At 34.6% G+C, this 19,788-nt stretch overlaps 1 protein-coding gene across 1 annotated transcript; it reads left to right on the top strand.

The window, feature by feature from the left end:
* The first annotated feature begins 6,743 nt into the window (after positions 1 to 6,743).
* Positions 6,744 to 18,739, top strand: LUM (lumican). The gene is made up of 3 exons (XM_070947388.1): positions 6,744 to 6,823; positions 15,101 to 16,003; positions 18,421 to 18,739. The coding sequence occupies exons 2-3, from the start codon at positions 15,121 to 15,123 to the stop codon at positions 18,573 to 18,575; spliced, it is 1,038 nt and encodes a 345-aa protein (XP_070803489.1). The 5' UTR covers positions 6,744 to 6,823; positions 15,101 to 15,120; the 3' UTR covers positions 18,576 to 18,739.
* Positions 18,740 to 19,788: the final 1,049 nt, after the last annotated feature.

Raw genomic sequence — 19,788 nt, 5'->3', positions numbered from 1 at the left:
CAATCAACCAATGAAACAGCTTGCCTTCGGAAGTTGTGGGAGCTTCATCACTTGAGACTTTCAAGAAGAGACTGCCATTTGTCAGAAATGGTGTAGGATCCTCTGCGTGAGCGGGGGTTGGACTAGATGACCTACAAGGTCCCTTCCAACTCTGTTAATCTGTAATCTAATCACATGAAAATAATATAAAAGAGTTAAGTCCATATTTTACAGCTATATTTACAACACAATCCTTTTCTTTAAATATGAAGGAGAAAAAGATAGTTATCCTTTCCAAATCTCATTTTTTTTTCTAATTACAAGATTAATTGTAATGTATAAAAAAATAGAGCTATCATATCTGTGCCCCACCATTTCAGATATCCACAAGATGGCAGAAAAAATAGTTTTATGTATCTCTTGTCTGCTATCTAGTGGTTATCTGGATTTTTGCAGATTAGATATAGAAGCCTTAGTAAACAGTGCTTGGTGATTTATTCATTTGTTTTATATTAGTTGAAATTCTAATGTAATTTTGTCACTGAAGTAAATTGAGATGTAAAATTAGTAAAAAATACAGTATAACTATTGATGTCAAATACAAAATTTTGATGCAATTTATCACTCAGCTATGTCACCTAGATATTAATTTTGACAATCTCTTGTCTATATGTGCATTTTTATTTCCTTAAATTAGGAAGAACCTAAAAGTATCTGGTACTGTCAAAGCACTCTATTTTTTCCCCCAAATTCCTTCTTTGTGCATTGTGAAATAAGACAGTAAGAAACAACATGGGTTAATGGTAGTCAGTTTCATATATTTTAAAGAAGTGAAACAAGCAATACATAATTCTTAATTCCCATAAAAATGACATACTGTTTCAGTAAAGAATCTTGTGGTCTGCTAATAGGTTGTACAGAAATACTACTTTGTAAATCCTCAAATCTCTCATTTCCATTTTAGGAATAAAAAACAAGTCTAAAATGACCACAAACACTTATTACAGTATGTGTCCTAATACTTTCCATTTGAAAAGTGAGTGCTGCGTGGATGTTAGGCAAAGTGAATTATAGATTTGGGGCCTCCCTATTTAAAATAATGAATGCTTTTACTTGTTGAAGTTCAGTGTCATACCCTTCTGTATAAATCAAAGTCTGGTTGTAGTTCTAAAAATAAAACAATTCCAAGAAAATTAGATTGTTGCTAAAATGTAGGGCCAATATTATATTTTTTCTTCAGATGGAAGCAATAATGCATATATTTATTCATTTCCTAAAAAGTACACTTGCAATTTTTCATGTTATGTGTGCAATATTTTTAATGGCAAGTGCTCCTTGTTTGTTTGTTTGTTTATTTGTCACATTTAGATATCACCCATCTCACTCACAGAGTTTGCAAAAAAGCTTACATATTTTGATGATCAAAACATATTCTATCTAACAAACAAAAGTATATACGTAGTGATCCACACCATCTTTTTGGCCTTGAAGACATGGCTGTATCAACTATCTTGGATCCCTGGCACTTTGGTGGTGGCTAATGGAATAGATGACACCCCATATAGTTCTTAGGTGCACTTTGTTTCTCTTTGTCTTTATTCTGGTTAATTTTAATTGAATTTTAAATGTTGTGATCATATGCAGTGGTGGGCTGCTGCATGGTCATAAGGATTCAGGTGAACCCTTAGCTCTGATCGCTGGCTGGGCCCACCTACACACCCCTATCCATTTATAACTTACTTTCTGGCTCGTTGGCTGGCCCAGCTGCATTCCGCGCTGCCCCTGAGGTGCCCCTGCCTCAGGTGCCTGAGCTAATTAGGAGCCTGTTTGAAGCTCCGTTTCTCTCCCAAAGGGGCACACGCAAACGGACCAAGTGCATGTGCATGCTTACCCACAACCAGTGAACTCTTTGTTAAAGAAAGTGCAGCCCACCTCTGATCATAGAATAGAATTTTTAATTGGCCAAGTGTGATTGGACACACAAGGAATTTGTTTTGGTGCATATGCTCTCAGTGTACATAAAAGAAAAGATACGTTTATCAAGAATCATAAGGTACAACACTTAATGATAGTCATAGGGTACAAATAAGCAATCAGGAAACAATCAATGTCAATATCAATCATAAGGATACAAGCAACAAAGTTAAAGTCATAAAGTCATAAGTAGAAGGAGATGGGTGATGGGAACGATGAGAAGATTAATAATAGTGCAGACTTAGTAAATAGTTTGACAGTGTTGAGGGAATTATTTGTTTAGCAGAGTGATGGCATTCAGGAGAAAACTGTTCTTTATCGTATGATCCTTATTCATTGTTTTAATGTTTTCTGGTGCATTTTAATTGAATGTCTGTTGTCTATGGCAAGATGGGCAGCATACAAATTTATTAGATAGATGTAGATAGATAGATGTAGATAGATAGATAGATAGATAGATAGATAGATAGATAGATAGATAGATAGATAGATAGTTTACTCACTACAGGCATTATTGGCATTTACTTAAGACAATATATAAATCAGGGTATGGACATGGTGAAAGGACTATGTGTATCAACAGAAAGGAACAGTGAAAGGTGTTGATTCATTTATACCTACCCTATTCCCTTGTCTCTTTAATTTAATTTGGTTAGGTATTTTTTTACTTTTCTAGAAATTTTGTGAAAGAAATTTTGTGAAAGGCTGTTTATATATACCTAAGGTCAATATATTTATAATGTAGGATAGATAGAGTACTACTCAGCTTTTTAAAGTCAATATTGACAAATCAGGTAAAGTCAGACCTGATTGGTGCTCAGACATGAGACCTCCTGTATATGCCAAGGCTAGAGGCTAAACAGGGAAGAGAACAATAGCAATTATTTTTTAATGGCTGCCAAGAAAATATGCCAATGAAATCTTCAGGAGTTAAATTGGCCCAAATATATTTTTTTTAATGCAGATGAAAATGCTCTGAACTTTTACCAAGGATCCTGTATTCTAATTGGAAGGATCAAAGGATTTCAAATCATATTTAAGCTGAGAAATATGATGGGAAGATGCTGGTCATGACCTCACAAAGACACTATGATAAAAAAATAATCTAATATTATTTTTGTATTTCAGCTATAAATAAAACTAGTAGTTTTGTTTCATTTTACTATGGTAAGCAGATATTCAGTAATGGGTTGTGCAGAACTTTTGAATTGACAGAATTTAAGCTCTTTGGAGCATGCAGTGGTGTGAACGGAGCACTGGTCAGCAACTCCTTAAAAGCAGTTTTTCTTTTTCTCTCCTTTTAAATTAAAGGATAAAATGGGATACAGGTTTTTATGCAAATAAAGTATTGATTTGAACCTTGTAAAACATTGCTTTTATATGAAACCAAGGTAAAGAATGGTGTAAGTTGTATACTAGAAGTTGGCAGAGACAGAAAAGGCAAAACTTTTCTAAATATTTCTTGACTCCCAGTGTGTTTTTCATGTGCCTGGGCCATTCTGGTACCTGATAGAAGAACAAATTCTTTGCTTTCATTTAGTTATCTTTACTTATTGAAAATCTTTCTTTAAAGCTTATTATGTAAACTCACAATAAAATAATTATGAAAAATAAAAGTTGACAATGTACAGCAACTATGAAATATACAATTAAATCTGCCCAAATCACTGTCAAAGTTGTGAAATAGTTGGCTTGAAGGTTTATCATACCCTTCAATATATTCCTGAACATATTATTCTCATGCAAAGGACATAATTTAGTACTAATATCAAGACACATGATGTCAATATGTACACTGATCAATTGCATTGTGATGCACATTTTAACATTAAATGGCCTATCAGAAGGCATTTCTGCAGGAAATAGAGCAGTCCAAAAAGCTCCAGCACCAAGTCTTCCAGCAATGTTTTGTGTTTCCACTGAGTAGGTCTAATGGTTGCTCTGTACTTAGACAAGAAGCTTGCATAAGGATTTGGACAATTCTATTTAACAGATTAAGTCTATGCTTCTGCATCTATTTCCTGGGTGTAATCCTTACTGAACTTAGTAAAATTAAGAACTAAATGCTTTACTTAAATATAGATAAATAATTGAGAGTAAACTCAATTATGACAACCAATCTGGTGCAGTGGTTTAAGGAATCAGACTAGAAATGAAGAAACTAGCTAGATGACCTTGGACCAATCACACTTTCTTAACTTTGGGAAGAAAGCAATGGCAAACCACTTTTGAAACCTTGCCAAGAAAACTGCGGAGATAGGCAATCAATACTGGCTCAAATTCATGCAGAACCACAACACAAACTCAGATATGATTGCATTTTAAATGAATTGTGTTCTTCTTCAATATTTTCAATACATTCTGAAGCTAGAGCCATACTCATGCAAAACAACATCGCAAAAATGACCCCTGAAAAATATTTAATACAACCTGTGTCAACAAATTTGTTGTCACAGTTGGAACTGTGCAAGTCTTTGAAATAGACGCTTTAGAAGGCATAGAAGACATTATGAATTACATCTTTTCCAATAATTAAAGTAGTTCTGTCTTTTTCCAGGCTCATTGCAGACCTCCTAGCTCTTTCTACATCCTTCTGCATCCATAGTCACGTTGCTTCACATCACTCAGAACAAAGTAAAATGATCAGGACCAGTTTCTAAAGCAGCCATGATAATCCTAAAATATGCGACTTTAGTAATTTAGAAAGTGGTGCTTTGTGTGCACTCCTACATTTTAAAGGATAACTCTATAATTTTGCACAAATTATGGACTCATAATGACAAATACAGTAAACAATGAGACAAAAAGCTCTTCCAAATGCTTTAAGTACCAGTATTTGTTAAATGAATCCTGTGATAATTTAAATATATGAAATATATAGTAACACACACAACAAATGTTATTAGTGGTTTTAGAGTTTTAGCAGGTTTTTAATGCTTGTTTTTACTGAAATTAGAGAAAAATTATTTCAGATTAAATAATGGATTTAGGATTTCAACTCTGATTTAGGATTTCAACTATATATATATATATACATATATGCTAAATTCTTGCTAATGTTTGTTCTAACTCTAAATTTTATTGTTACATTAAAAAAATTGTATTCTTGGAAAGCATTCTTTGATTTTGCACATGTTATTTTATAAAATTCTCTAACAATATCAGTTTTTGATATGCTGTTTTGGCCTGCAAAATCTGCATATAGGGATGTAAGAATGCCACTGCTTAAAGGCAAATTGAAAAAAAAATGCGTACAATGATATTGAGGTGACATTTTGCAAAATGGGGATATGTAAGTTGACTTGCTTAAACATGGCTGCCAGAATAAATTATTCATGTAAAAATTACATAATGTATGGTTTATCTTTGAATATTTTTGGAGCCCTAAAAGATTAAAAGAATATAAGATACTATCTCTCTCTTTTTCTCTCTCCTTCATTTTCTCACCTTTTGGTCTGCTGTTTCACAGCTCTCCTTTTGTTTCTTCTCTCCCCTAGTTAGAACCACAATGAGATAAATATGTGAGTCCATTGCATCACATAGCTATTTAGATGAAACTATATTCCTTAAATTGAATCATGTGACCATGGGAAACCAGGGCAAGAAGTTCCTTCTTCCTATATCGATGTATTACCAGACCAATATTTATTGCCTTGTAAATAGCAAGCCACATCACTGCAGCCATATCACAGTGCAACATGGGGCATTTTGGCATTCAGCCAATGAAGCAAACCTCTGAAGATGCACAAATTTAGTTATCCATTATTAACTCTCCTACAAATATTACATACCATAAACATACAGTTGATAACTTTTTTCTTTGATATTCTTTCTAGGTGATTTTGAAAAGTTCCTACTTCTTTTTGTCACTTATAGTTAAGCCCTTAAAGGAAGCATCTATCCCAGACAAACAAGGCCTCTCGTAGGAGTTTCTTGGTGATATTAAACCCAGGATAAATACTTTAGAGTTTTGCCAATCATTTTTTATTATTATTTTATTCCATTTTTGGCAATGTCTGTTTCAACAACATTTGCATCCAAGCTTTAGGATGCATTCTTGAACAGCATCCATAAATAAGAAAGTTGATTGGTTCCAGATCCTAATAGTCCTAAAAGTGACAAATGTTTGTGTACTTTTAGGAAGCTGCCAACTATTTATCTCTATTACAGACAATTCATTGCTGTTATGTAAATATTTAGATGAATACATATACCATAAACAACATATAGAATCTTAATCTGTGCTAATGAACTTTTAGTTTGGAAAAACGTACATGGTTCCTTTATTATTTTGTACTGCAAAGACTTAGTAAGTAAGTAAGTTTAGTAAGACATTTAGGCTGTACATAACTTAGTAGAAAGGAAATAATGAAAAAATGAATGAGTCACTTGGTTGAAAACTTGTGGTTGAACTGACGCTTGAGGGATATTTGTTAGATCTTGCTAAAGGTTATAAAGTGAGTTGGGGAAATGAAACGTCTGTTTGCAATCTGGACATTGTTTAGAATAACGTCTCCCTTTAGAAGTCTGTTGTTTGTGCTATAGCAGAGCTTGAACTTTTCTTAGGTTGCTTAAAGGGGTTATCTCTCATTCCGTGGAGAGAACAGATGGGTTGTCTTTTACCCTTTTCAGCCTCCACCTGCATTTGATTAGAGACAGCAGTAGTTTTACATACCCCATGCCAGAATACCATGATGACATAGCAGCTTCAGACAACAGCGTGACTAGGATTTTTTTCCCCTAAACCCTTGAATCACAGAGGATCTGGCAGCCAGTTACCATCTGACACTGTTTATAGCATATATTGTTCGATCCACTCCCTTACTGAATCTGCTGTGGGAATTAAAGCAAGCAGTTTCAAGTCAGAAAGGTAAGTTCTCTTGCATGTTTTAAACACTTAGAATCAAGCAACTGAACAAAGCAGCACTGAAAATACAACTCACCTTTGTCAGTTTGCAGATTGGACACAACTGCTGTTGTGAATTCGTTTTCTGAGTTTATGGTAAAATGCTCTTCGTGTTTTGTGGATTACTGTTGCATTTCTTTGCAAAATTTAATCACTTCCAGAAGAGCTATTCCATACCATAGGGAGGAATACAATATCTATCTAATAAATATTTCCATTTATTAGCAAGAACTCTTATATCAAATAGGTAAATTACTCTGAAAATTGCATTGATAAAACAATAGTCCTGAAGAACATCAAAACTATTAAAGGTAATTTGTCTAGCAATGTACATGTTAATTGTACTTTTATGGAACTGCAGTGATGGTTTTAGTGTGAAACTGTGAAAAAGAAAAGTGTACAGAATAAGATTCCCTCTTTGTAACTGCTAGTGAAAAAGATTTTTCCATCTGAGGGAAGGTGCCAAATGACAATTGTAGCCCTTGCATGCAAATTTTTAGCAGATGTTCACATGAATATTTGTACATTTGTACTAGAGAAATAGACATTTGTACTAGAGAAATATCTATATACTCTGCTAACTTCTGGTTCCTGCTGATCTTTTAGGAAATAATATACTCATTTAAACAAGTTTATGAAATGTACACAGAGCAAAGAGGTCTCACAAATTTCAGACAGTATAATCTTGCATGAAAAAGATTATCCTTGATTTTTTTTATGTTCATAGATTATTCACATGATTAACAAATGCAATGCTGCCCTTCTAATATATTAGCATCTTGAAGCAAATCTTCTTTAAGTCTGAAAAATTGTAAAACTACTCTATAATATTTTGACAGGTTTAACTAAATATTAATATACTTTATTAATATTTTCTACAGAGTGGTTTACCAATCTGTAAGTCAGCAAGTCAAAGGGATACAAAAAGTATAAAGTAGTACAAATAGATCAGAAATATCTAAGAAATATTTCCAATACCAAAGTGTGTGATTCTAAATGAGGCCTTATTTTATTATATTTCTATAGTTTTCTTTTAAATAGAAGCAGGAAAAGTTGCTACACTGTTAAGGGAAAATTGTAAAGTATCTCTGATCAACCAACTCGGATCAGTGTACTGTAACTACAACTAAGGCTACTCGTTTACAGTTAATACTATGTTCTTATAGAAAGACATTTACTATTGAAATCTGTACAATGAGACCTACACTGTAACCAATAGGGATCTTTCCAGTATCTCCAACAGCAATTCAATTACATAAAACAATATTAATTTCACTATATTTATTTGATATTTAAATTTGTAAGCCAAAGAATTGTCTGATGTGTACAAACATATATTAGACAAATTTCAGTATTCCATAAATATATGCCAAAATGCATAATAATTCACTGCTCAGAACTAAAACTTCAGTTATTAAATATTCAGCTATAATCTATCAACTCCCCCCCCCATATTTTTTTTTACAACTGACATTGTTGCTAGCTATGATATTTTGTAATTCTTCTCTAGTGGAAAAATAGTGTCTTAGACAAAATGGTTTGTTTTTTTTTTTTTTGTTCATTAATTTTTACCCTCCCTTTCTATTCAAAGTGAATTGGGGAAAATAGTTTTTGGGACATTAATGTAGGAACTTGTTTCTTATACATTCAAGAAATTCATACATTCAAATACATCCATGAACCCTAACCCTAACCCATGAAATCATGAAATCAAGTGATACCAGATTCTATTGTAGTATACCTATCCATTCAAATCCAGCTGTCATAGCTTTACTTCAAAGATGCAAATTTCATTATAACTCAGCTGTCTATTTTTCTAATTCTAAACCTCATGCCAGAAACATCTTCAATGGAATAATTTCATAGGGTTGGTGGTTCTTATAGACTCTGAAGCCAACACATCTTTTATTATTTAATTGAGTGACTAATTATTTTTAAGCTGAGGATGAAAGAACTATATGGCTTTTATACTGGCAACTGAGTGAACTGCATCTACCCCTCCCACTGTACCCTGTGTGTTAGCCAAACCTACTCCAAATTTTTGGAAGATGCTGGAATAAAACTAGACTGAGTGGATATAACAGAGAAGTTAAAAGCAAGAGGATATTCATTTCATGAGAGAAATTATATTTGCATACTATGGAATATGGCCCTTGTCCTAATCTATATCAAAATTGTAAATATCCAGTCATGTCTCTTTCATACAATTATCTACAGAAGTGTCTGTTTTTTCATATTAAATTTATTATTCCATATATAGTCTTCATTGATCAATAAGCATTAAATCATCCATAATAACAATTAGGAACTGCAAATTGCCTAATTTTACATGAAAATACAGAAGAGCAAAAACCTTCTTGTAATTATTTATTTATTTACATTTGTTATAACTACCCACCTCTAATAGACTCTGGGTGGAATACACAACCAAAAAAATCTATAAACCCTATAAAACCAAATTCTAAGTATGTAATTTAAAAAAAGAAAAATTGTGGGTGTTCCCAAACCACCCAATATAAGGAAATGCAATATTTTTTTATGATACTGACAATAGCTCAGTATAGATTTTACCTATAGGCATATATCTTAGGAACTTCACTGTGAAACAGAGAAATATAACAAAGTAAACCATTATTAGACTTGTTTATACCAATAATATTTTTTTCTGATGCTATTTGCCCCTTTATTTGTCTTTAGGTTTGGCTCTTTCTACTTACCTGGTTTCTGTGGTCCATGATCTGCAGCACATCCTTATATTTTCATCATGTTTTTGGTTTCCAACAGCTCTTCTGAAACTTAGCTAATTAGCTTCAGGTCCAGAATAGCTTCTGCATAAACATTAAACATTTTGCAGCATTAAGGTTGAAGCTGAATGACACAATCTACCACTTATGAGAATTCATATACAATTCATCCTCCTTATCTCTTTCCTCACCCTTCTGTAGTTAAGATGCCACAGCATTTTACCAATTATTTCATTATATTTCTTAAATTAAAAAACATGGTATTATCTCTCTCTTTCTCCCTCCTTTCCTCCCATTCCACCTTTCTCACTGCAAAAAATAATTACTGAGAGTCCCATATAAGATTGGGGGAATAAAATGGTAGTTGGTTCCAATTATGCATACTCTCCCATCAGAGATTGGCTGGAGATAAGATAAGATAAGATTGATGATAAATAGATGATAGATGATATAGATAATATAGATAAAATATAGATAATAGATGATAGATAGATAGATAGATAGATAGATAGATAGATAGATAGATAGATAGATAGATAGATTAGAGAGAGAGAGAGAGAGATGGTAGCTAGATAGCTAGATGAAAGCTAGCTAGCTGGGGGAGAGAGAGAGAGAGGAAGAGAGAGATGTTTTACGAATCACACAGATCATAATAGTAATGTACCATAAATAAAAAGAAAATGTAAAAATAGCATTATAAAAAGCTTTTAATAAAATGGATTTCATATTAAAACAAGTAAATCACTGTGAAAATATTACCAATATTAAACTGAGAACCCTTGCAATTCAGCAAAAAAAATGGCAACACCTTTATATATAGACAGATTTGCTAGCAAGAAGAAAATATTTCCCACCCCAACAAAGACTCAGGCAATTTGGTATGAAATTTATTACAAAATCTCCCTTCTAGAATTGTAAATAGAAAATCATTAAGTCTAGTCAATAAGCGTTTGACTGTGAGATGGAAGTCATTGGTGAAATAATTAATTAAAGTGAAAAAATGTCACTTCAAACCTCTGTTCAGAAACTTGTTGATTTGTTTCTGAACTGGCTTTCTCAAGCCTCAGTATCATAAAGATTTTGGGTGAAAACCCACTGGTTTCTTTGCCTTTTTTTCCCCAAGAAGAAGCAAAATTATCAACAAATACTGTTTAACATCTACATGAAGCCAATGGAGGAGATCATCTATCAGTACAGAGTCAGGGTTCATTATAGGGATGAAATGCTACCCGTTCAGGCTGGTTTGCCTGAACTGGTAATAACACATGTGACTGGTTCACCAAACCAGTAGTAAAAATACTTTAAAAAGTAAAAAAAAAAAGTTCCGAAGATGGTGCAGCACAGCTGATTGTCTGAACTTTTTTTTAAACTTTTTTTAAGCATCTTTTTACTATCCATTTACTACCCAGGCAATAGGTAGTAAAAAAATGCTTTAAAAAAGTAAAAAAAAAAAAAGGTTCCAACAAACAGTTGTGACAATCAGCTGTGCCATGCAATCCTTGGAACTTTTTTTTTTTTTTTTTTTTACTTTTTAAAGCATTTTTTACTACTATTGGGGAAGTCCATTTTTGCTCCCAGGAGGCTTCCCTGAAGCCTGCTAGGCCAAAACAGGGGGTGGGGGGTGCTGAGAAAGAAAGAAAGAAAGAAAGAAAGAAAGAAAGAAAGAAAGAAAGAAAGAAAGAAAGAAAGAAAGAAAGGGAGGGAGGTAGCGGGGGAAAAGGAGAGGACCTAGCACTAGATGCAGTTTCAGAGGATACCTTGAAAGAGCACAGCAACCAATCCAGGGCTGGAAGGGACCTGGAGGTCATCTAGTCCAACCCCCTGCTCCAGCAGGACATTGTTAAAATGAGTTTCTGTCTTTTGACCCCCCCGTCATATGACTACATAGCCACGCCCACCCAGTCACATGACACCCCCTACCAAGCCACGCCCACAGAACCGGTAGGAAAAGTTTTTAGATTTCACCACTGGTTTATCGGTATGTCAATGATTTTGATATATCAACTTCAGAACAAATTAGAAATGCAGGTGGGGCTCTTTCTTAAGGCTCTTAGATTCTAAAAGCAGATTTAGAACTTCCCATCAAGACAAGAGTAATTCTGTCTGATAAGCCATCCAATGCCAGTGTTATTCCATCTTTAGTTGTGGTTGTGATCATCCTTCTCCCCACCCATCCATTTTGAACTGGTTTTGAAATTATTTCTACTTATTGACAGATCACTTCTCTGGCCGGAAAGGCCCTCATATGGTTTTATCTTTTGTGCCAGTTATGACCATTACTAGATTGGGAAACTCTTCTAACCATTACTAGATTGGGAAACTCATAGTCATTCATATTTCAATAACATCTTGATTGGACCATTACATTACAATATGTTTCACATGGAGCTGGCCATGAGGTTCACTTAGAATATATTGCTGATTCACAGTGCAGCAGTTTGAGTAACAGTAACAGTAACAGAGTTGGAAGGGACCTTGGAGGTCATCTAGTCCAATCCCCCGCTCACGCAGGATACCTATATGAGGGATTCCAACCACCGACCTTTCTGATCAGCAAGCACAGTGTCTTAGCCACTGAGCCACTTAGGGAACCATTATGATTATAATTAGGTTTTCATGTAACACCAGTATTTTGAGAGTAGCCTAGTTGACTTTCAGGTGCAATTCTAGGTGCTGGTTGCCACCTTTAAGGGTCTATATCAGTGATGGCTAACCTTTTTTCCGTCACGTGCCAAAAGCGGGGGTCGCAGGGAGGTGTCGCGTGTCCGTGTGCCCACATCCATAATTCAATGTGCCCCGCCCTCCCGCGCATGTGCACGTGACCCCCCCATACTTCTCCCTGCTTTTGGCACGCAATGGCCTGGTGGGCCCGGTAGGCCGCTTTTTCCCCTCCCCAGGCTCCAGAGGCTTTCTAGGAGCCTGGGGAGGGCAAAAACAGCCTTCCCCATCCCCCCGGAGGCCTTCTGGAGGCCAGAAACAGCCAGTTTCCCGACTTCCGGTGGGACTGGAAGGCCTGAAAATCAATTGACTGGTGCGCACATGCGCGCTGGAGCTGAGCTAGGGCAACACTTGCGTGCCCACCAATATGGCTCCGCGTGCCACCTGTGGCACCCGTGCCATAGGTTCGCCATCACGGGTCTATATGGATCAGGACCTGGATTTCAGTAAGTTTGCCTGTTTGGAAGCAGTTGAATCCAAGTATATGAATTAGCTTTTAGGGTGGAATAGTGGAAGGCCAATTTTTCTTTTCCTTCATTGCCTAGGGCCAGGCATTCTTAACCTTCTTTTGAGAGCTTTTTGAGAAAAATGGGGTTAGGGTTAGATGGACCATATGATATGATCCATTGTGGCACTGATTATGTTGTTATGTTCATAATCATTCAATACATTTCACATATAGATGCCCAGGCTAGTTTCCTTCCTTTGGCATCTGAGTTTTACTCAGCCTGAGTAATAAGGGAAGACAATACTGGGAGCCACCAGTCAGAATTTATAAAACCACCAACTGTTGTTTTTCCTCTCTTAGGCTTTTGTCTAAGATCAAATGATGGGTTTATTCAATGGGTTCATAAGAATGCTTCCCAGAGAAGTGGAATATAAATCTGGTGAATCTGATCCTGAATGAATTTATTTACAAATTAATTTATTCAGTTAGTTACATATTCAAAAAAAATATGGAAGAATATAAGAATAAATTTCTTGGATCAAGTTCAGCATTTTGTTTCTTACAGGCCAAAGATGGAGACAAATTGCTTTCCCACCATTGTTCTCTTCCTATCTGGGAAGTCTCCAAGGCACAGATAGCATCAAATTTCAAGAATAGTAGTCTTTCATAGACCTTATCATAAATGTATTAAATCCTATTTCTTTATTTAATTTAAATACCACCCAAATTGTATGATTCCTGGCAGTTTCAAATTGAAAAGTATATCTATCTAGGTTATGTGGCCATCACTACATCTCATGATAAAATACCCGAAGAATTTACTGTGTTCTTTTTCCTGTTCTAAACATCCTTCTAAACATCTATGCTGGATGATGGCTTGTCCTAGCATTTTGAGAAGTGGAAAGATAGAACTCTACTTTTCTATTTTTCTTCTAATATGCATGATTTCATTCAGCAAAACAATGTTCCCTTTAGAAGCCCTTTTTTGAAGCTAAAGAATCCCAAACATCCCAGACTTTTCTTGTAAAGCAGCTATTGGATCCTATAATAATCTTATCTCCAGCATTATATCCTTTTCCAGATATGATGAGCAGACCTATACCCATTTTTCCAGATGCAGACATACATCATATTCATATGAAGGCATTAAAGCATGTCATTAATAAGTAATTCCTTTCATAATAGATGCATTGAACTCTATCCAAGGTTTCTCTTTTTGCCAGCACAAGTTGTTACATACATTTGGAGTAAAGTGTACACACACACACACACACACGCACACACACAGAGAGTCTATGAGTATATTTTTCTCTTTGTGTATGTATATATTTGTTTATGGATTTCTTCTTTTTTTAACTGAAGTTAGTCATTATGCTGGATTTATTGAATATGCTCACCATAAAATAAAGGACGAATTAGCATTTTGCAACCATTATGTTTTGATGGATGAGCCACTAGGTATACTGCCAAGTAAACTACTTAGCAAGATGTGTATACCTTCCATTTCCCCCCATCCACGAATAAAGCTATTTTTACCCACATAGACAGATATTTGGAAAATAATGGTTGGCCCAAGTGACCCATTTTCTTAATCTCTAGGAGTTTTCAGTCAACATTTTAGCAATTAGAATTGTTAATAATATATTAAATTTCTCTGTACTTTCATATAAAATTCATATCATCCATATGTAATAACATTATAACATTATAGAAAGTTTATTTTCCATATAAATATTTAATAACCATTGCCAGGTAATATCAGAAGTTTGCAATTATTGCTGCTTATATTATTTAGTCATTGATGAAAGCTGTAAATACTTAATATAACATTATAATAATAACCTATACATTTAAGCATAATAAATACTACAGTTTTCAAAAAGTTATACTGTTTTCCCCAAAATAAGACCTATCCTGAAAATAAGCCCAGGCATGGTTTTACGCATGCACCTAATATAACTCTACCCCAAAATAAGCCCTACTTAAGAGCCTGTGCAGCTGGCTGGCCGCCTATTCCATCTGGTTGCTCATAGTGCCATGGCCACAAGGTGAGGCGGTGTGTGATGGAGCTGCCCTATGTGCCCTGCACTGGCTTACTTCAGGGCCCCCACAGCCAGGCCATCCATGCCCCAACACCTGTCTTGTCTTGTGGTGGCAGCACCAGCAGCCATGTGAAGCAGGAGCCCATGTGACTGCCAGCCCACTTCTTCTGCTTGCTCAAATATATAGATATAGATACACAGAAGTTATATTTTGTTTTGTTTTGTTCTTATAATATGCTTCCCTATCACAACATTGAGGTAACTCTATGTTTTTTATCTCCTTTAACAGAAACCATCCTGACTGCAAAGATGTATCTGACTTCTCTTCCTTTCTTCATTTTTTTGATCAGCGGTATCTTCTGTCAATATGATTACGATTTTGAGACAGATTTTGGTTATCATTTTTCAATGTTAGAGCTATCATCTGCAGTCTGTGCACCAGAATGTAATTGCCCTATAACTTACCCCTCAGCCATGTATTGTGATGATCTTAAACTGAAGAGTTTCCCCATTATTCCTAAAGGAATCAAATACCTGTATCTCCGCAATAATCTGCTTGAAGGCATAGAAGATAATGCTTTTGAGAATGTGACAGATCTGGAGTGGCTAATCCTAGACAATAACCAACTGAAAAATTCCAATATTAAAGGCAAAGTCTTTGCCAAATTAAAGAATTTAAAAAAGCTGCACATCAATCACAACAATTTAACTGAAGTTGTTGGGCCACTTCCCAATACTCTAGATGACCTGCAACTCACTCATAACCAGATTTCCAAAATCACCCCCAATACACTTGAGGGACTAGTGAATCTGACTGTCATTCAGCTACAGCACAATGAACTGACTGAAGGTACACTCTCTGGAGTTTTTAAAGGCTTAAAATCACTCTTGTATCTGGACTTGAGCAATAATAAACTGACTAAACTGCCTACAGGATTGCCTAATAATTTATTGATGCTGTATTTTGATAATAATCAGATTAGCGGCGTTCCTGATCAGTATTTCCAGGGTTTTAAAGTACTGCAGTATTTACGTCTTTCTCACAATAAGCTGTCAGATTCTGGAATACCAGGCAATGTTTTCAATATCTCTTCACTTGTGGAGCTGGATCTCTCCTATAATGAGCTAAAGAACATTCCGACAGTCAATGAGCACCTTGAAAACTACTACCTCCAAGTCAACCAAATTACCAGTGAGTAATATTTCATTAAAAGAAGAGAAGAGACATGGGGGGTTGGTAATAGTTAAATGAGATTATCTTATTTAATTCGCAATTCTCATATAACCATTTTATCCCAATCTTTTTGTTCATTCCATCTCTTTTTAAAAATAATAATAAATACCAATAATTGGTAATCATACATATTCTAGCTAGCAACAGCAGAAGTCCATAGATCCTGCTTTCACTTCATGATGTGAAAGCCTTCTCTTCTGGAAGTAATAGTTTCAAGCCATTTCTCAATTTTGACTCATAATAAATTATGTTGATGAAGATAGTCATAATTATGATTGCTTATCAAAACAGTTTGGTCAGGTTTTTTTTAAACCCATCATTTATTTTTACTGCCAAACAAATTCCTATATTTTCCATAACTTGCTATGTAATCAGTGGTGGGTTTCAAATTTTTTTACTACCGGTTCTGTGGGTGTGGCTTGGTGAGCATGGCATTGCTTGGTAGGTATGGATTGGTGGGTGTGGCAGAGGACGGATATTGTAAAACCTCCATTCCCACCCCACTCCAGGAGAAGGTTACTACAAAATCCCCATTTCCTCCCAATCAGCTGGGACTTGGGAGGCAGAGAATAGATGGGGGCAGGGCCAGTCAGAATTTTTACTACCAGTTCTCCAAACTATTCAAAATTTCCTCTACCGCTTCTCCAGAACTGGTCAGAACCTGCTGAAACCCACCTCTGTATGTAATGCATTTTATTCATCAAGCATCATTGCTCAACTTTTAATAACTTGATTGTTTTCCATGTCATTTATTATACCAAAATTTCAATTGAAAAAAATCAACTTCACTATACTTCTCATATTAATAATAATAATAATAATAATAATAATAATAATAATAATAATAATAATAATAATAATAATAATAACTTGGTAATAACTATTACCAAAGCTATGATTACTATGCATCTTGATGAGACCAGGATATGAGGATTCCTATAATAATAATAAAAAATAAAGCTTTATTTGAAAATACTTGAAAACAGATTAGGGAACTAGTATAGATATTAACCATACTACATTCTGTTACTCTCAAGAAGAGATTAAATAAGCATATTGAAACCTCATTACTATAACTCATTCAGTATTATTCCAATGAGGAAAAAATATGAAGCAGAAACTGGAAGCCACATATTTAATGATAGGCTATTTCCACATTCAAACAAGTGTGGCATAAAAAGAAAGTGAGGGAAAAAAAAAAACAGTTGAAGAACCAGTGAAAAGGACATCAGTACTTCTTCTGCATACTTAGCTGAGAATAAACCACAATAACATTCCAAAAACTAAAACTGGGCAAGACAATAGATATTGCTGCACATACTTGCTATTTTATTCTGTAATATTAAAATAAATACATGCATTTGAGATTTTTTTTCTGTTTCACATAGAATTTTTGTTGTTGGCACATCTTATAACAAATATTTGTGGCCATAATATTATAGCTTATTTAAGAATGAGAACACTGTCTGGAGACATCCAAAAGGAAGGGTGCAAACTTATTTATTTATTTAGCATACAACATCAAGGAAATCTACAAATGGTAGACACAATACAGCCCTGACAGCCTAGATTGCTAGTCCATTCTGTTTGGTGCTTGCATGTCTATCCTTGGTGCATTGCGAACTAGCTTTACACCAGTTAACTAGCAGCATTCTAGTTGCTGGTTCTTCCAGACTCCTCTCTTGGTCTTGCCTCACCTCGCTTCGTGTTGAGATGCCTGAAGTGTGGCCAGGTCCAGTGCCTGCTCTTGCTCTCTTGCACATACAAACACAGCTTGATTCCCCCTCCCAAAAAAAGTGGTATCCATTTATCTACTCACAATATTACATTTGTTCAATATGCTGGATGGCAGGAGCTAGGGATTGAACAATGGGAGCTCACTCTGTCTCATGGAGCTGGGCTCAAACTGCTGGAATGCAGATCATTCTTGGCCAGCAGTTTCAGCTTCATTAAGCCTCTACACTACCGTATCCTGTATAAGGGTGTAAAAATCACATGACATACAGACCAAACATAGAGTAAATGTTTCCTAGCTTCAATAAGCACATTTCACTATATTATAGCACAGTAAAGACAAATAAAGCTTATAATTAATACCATAATGATGAATTGGTATGGTAGCATCTGTTCATCTCATTGCTTAAAACTAAAAGCTCTTACTTAAGTGTATTTTTGTGTTTTAACTTTTTACGTCAAGACTTTAAGCATAATGTCTGATATCTGGGAATAATATAACATGTATATAATATAGGAAATAGAATTTAACTAGCTGAGGAACATAAAATCCGCTAGAACTCCTGGCATTAGTTAAATCTGGAAATATCCTAGGCTGATTGTGAAAGTTATATTCTAATATTATGTTATTTACATTACAGAATTTTCAGTGAAGAGCTTTTGTAAGGTTGTCGGGATACTAGCCTATTCCAGGGTATCACATCTGCGTCTGGATGGAAATAATATCACAAGAGCTGATCTTCCACAGGAAATGTACAACTGTCTCCGAGTGGCCACTGAAATTTCTTTGAAATGAGTTGTACAACACTTTCTCTCATGATACTTTTACACCATAGTAATGCTTTAGTACTAAAATGTCATCTGGTATAAGATCTTTTGTTTTGTTAATAAACAGCATTATTGTGTGGCTGTTTTTTTAATGTGTATATTCTAGAATGCCTGTGATGCAGATTTTTTTTTTTTTTTGTAAAGCTAGAATGTCCCATAGATTGTGGACAAAAATGTTCTCCTGTTTATTTCTTAGACTGTTTTATTAACACACTATATATAGCCTGAGTTTGAAAAGTTTTTTTTTTTAAAGCACTGGTGTATACTCACAATAAACACATACCACTCTCCTTGTGGGTATGAACTTCTACTCAGGTTTGCAGAAGTCAGGCATTTTCTCATCAAGATAGTATATTTAGTACTTAGGGCTGGACCAGATATGTACAGTAGTTCACACTTTGAAATAAAATCTCTCCTGTTTTATACTTTTGATTACATTACATAAAACAATAATTCAATATAGCTATATAAATTCTTTATATATAAAGGAAAATAAAATTAAATATTACAATCAGCATATTCATGTGAAGAATTGAGAAAACAGCGACATTTTAAAGGTTTTATTTTATTAATGCATTTTATTTTGTTCTATTGAGGTCAGTTTAAAACTGTAAAGGAATGGTTATTTTACAGTAAAAAAAATTACTATTGTTCTTATACCCTTATTTCTGCATGCTATATTAAATGACTTTAGAAAATAAAAGCGGCAAATGAAACATATTGAGTGTATATTATTGTGAAAAAAGATTTACATTTTTTAAAAAATGTAGATTGATGCAAACTAAAGTTTTTTAAAAAAAATACTTTGGTGAATGTAATGCTACATTCGCATTAAATAAATAGTTTTCTGCAGTCTAGTTTGTAAAGATTCTTCAAACAAAACTTTTTAATGATTGTTATATCAGGCTTTGAATTCTACTATGTACTGCAGAATGACTATACCTCTAGCCATTCTCCAGTACATAAAGAATGTAATTTACAAATTACCATCATAAAAATCCCTAAAATCAATAACATGCAGATTAGGCAACAGGGAGAATATTTATGGCACAATTTGCATTACCAAATTGTATAACTGAACTGAACAACTGCACTGAAAAAGTGACTTATGATCATTTTACAACTTATGACCGTTTTCACACATACGACACCCTTGGTCATGTGATCAAAATTCAGATGTT

This window comes from Pituophis catenifer, unplaced genomic scaffold (genome assembly GCF_029215685.1).
Source record: "Pituophis catenifer annectens isolate HBS135680 unplaced genomic scaffold, rPitCat1.0.hap2 SCAF_7, whole genome shotgun sequence".
NCBI lineage: Eukaryota > Metazoa > Chordata > Lepidosauria > Squamata > Colubridae > Pituophis > Pituophis catenifer.
Note: the sequence above shows the minus strand (reverse complement) of the source record. Positions and strands in the feature narration are given on the sequence as shown.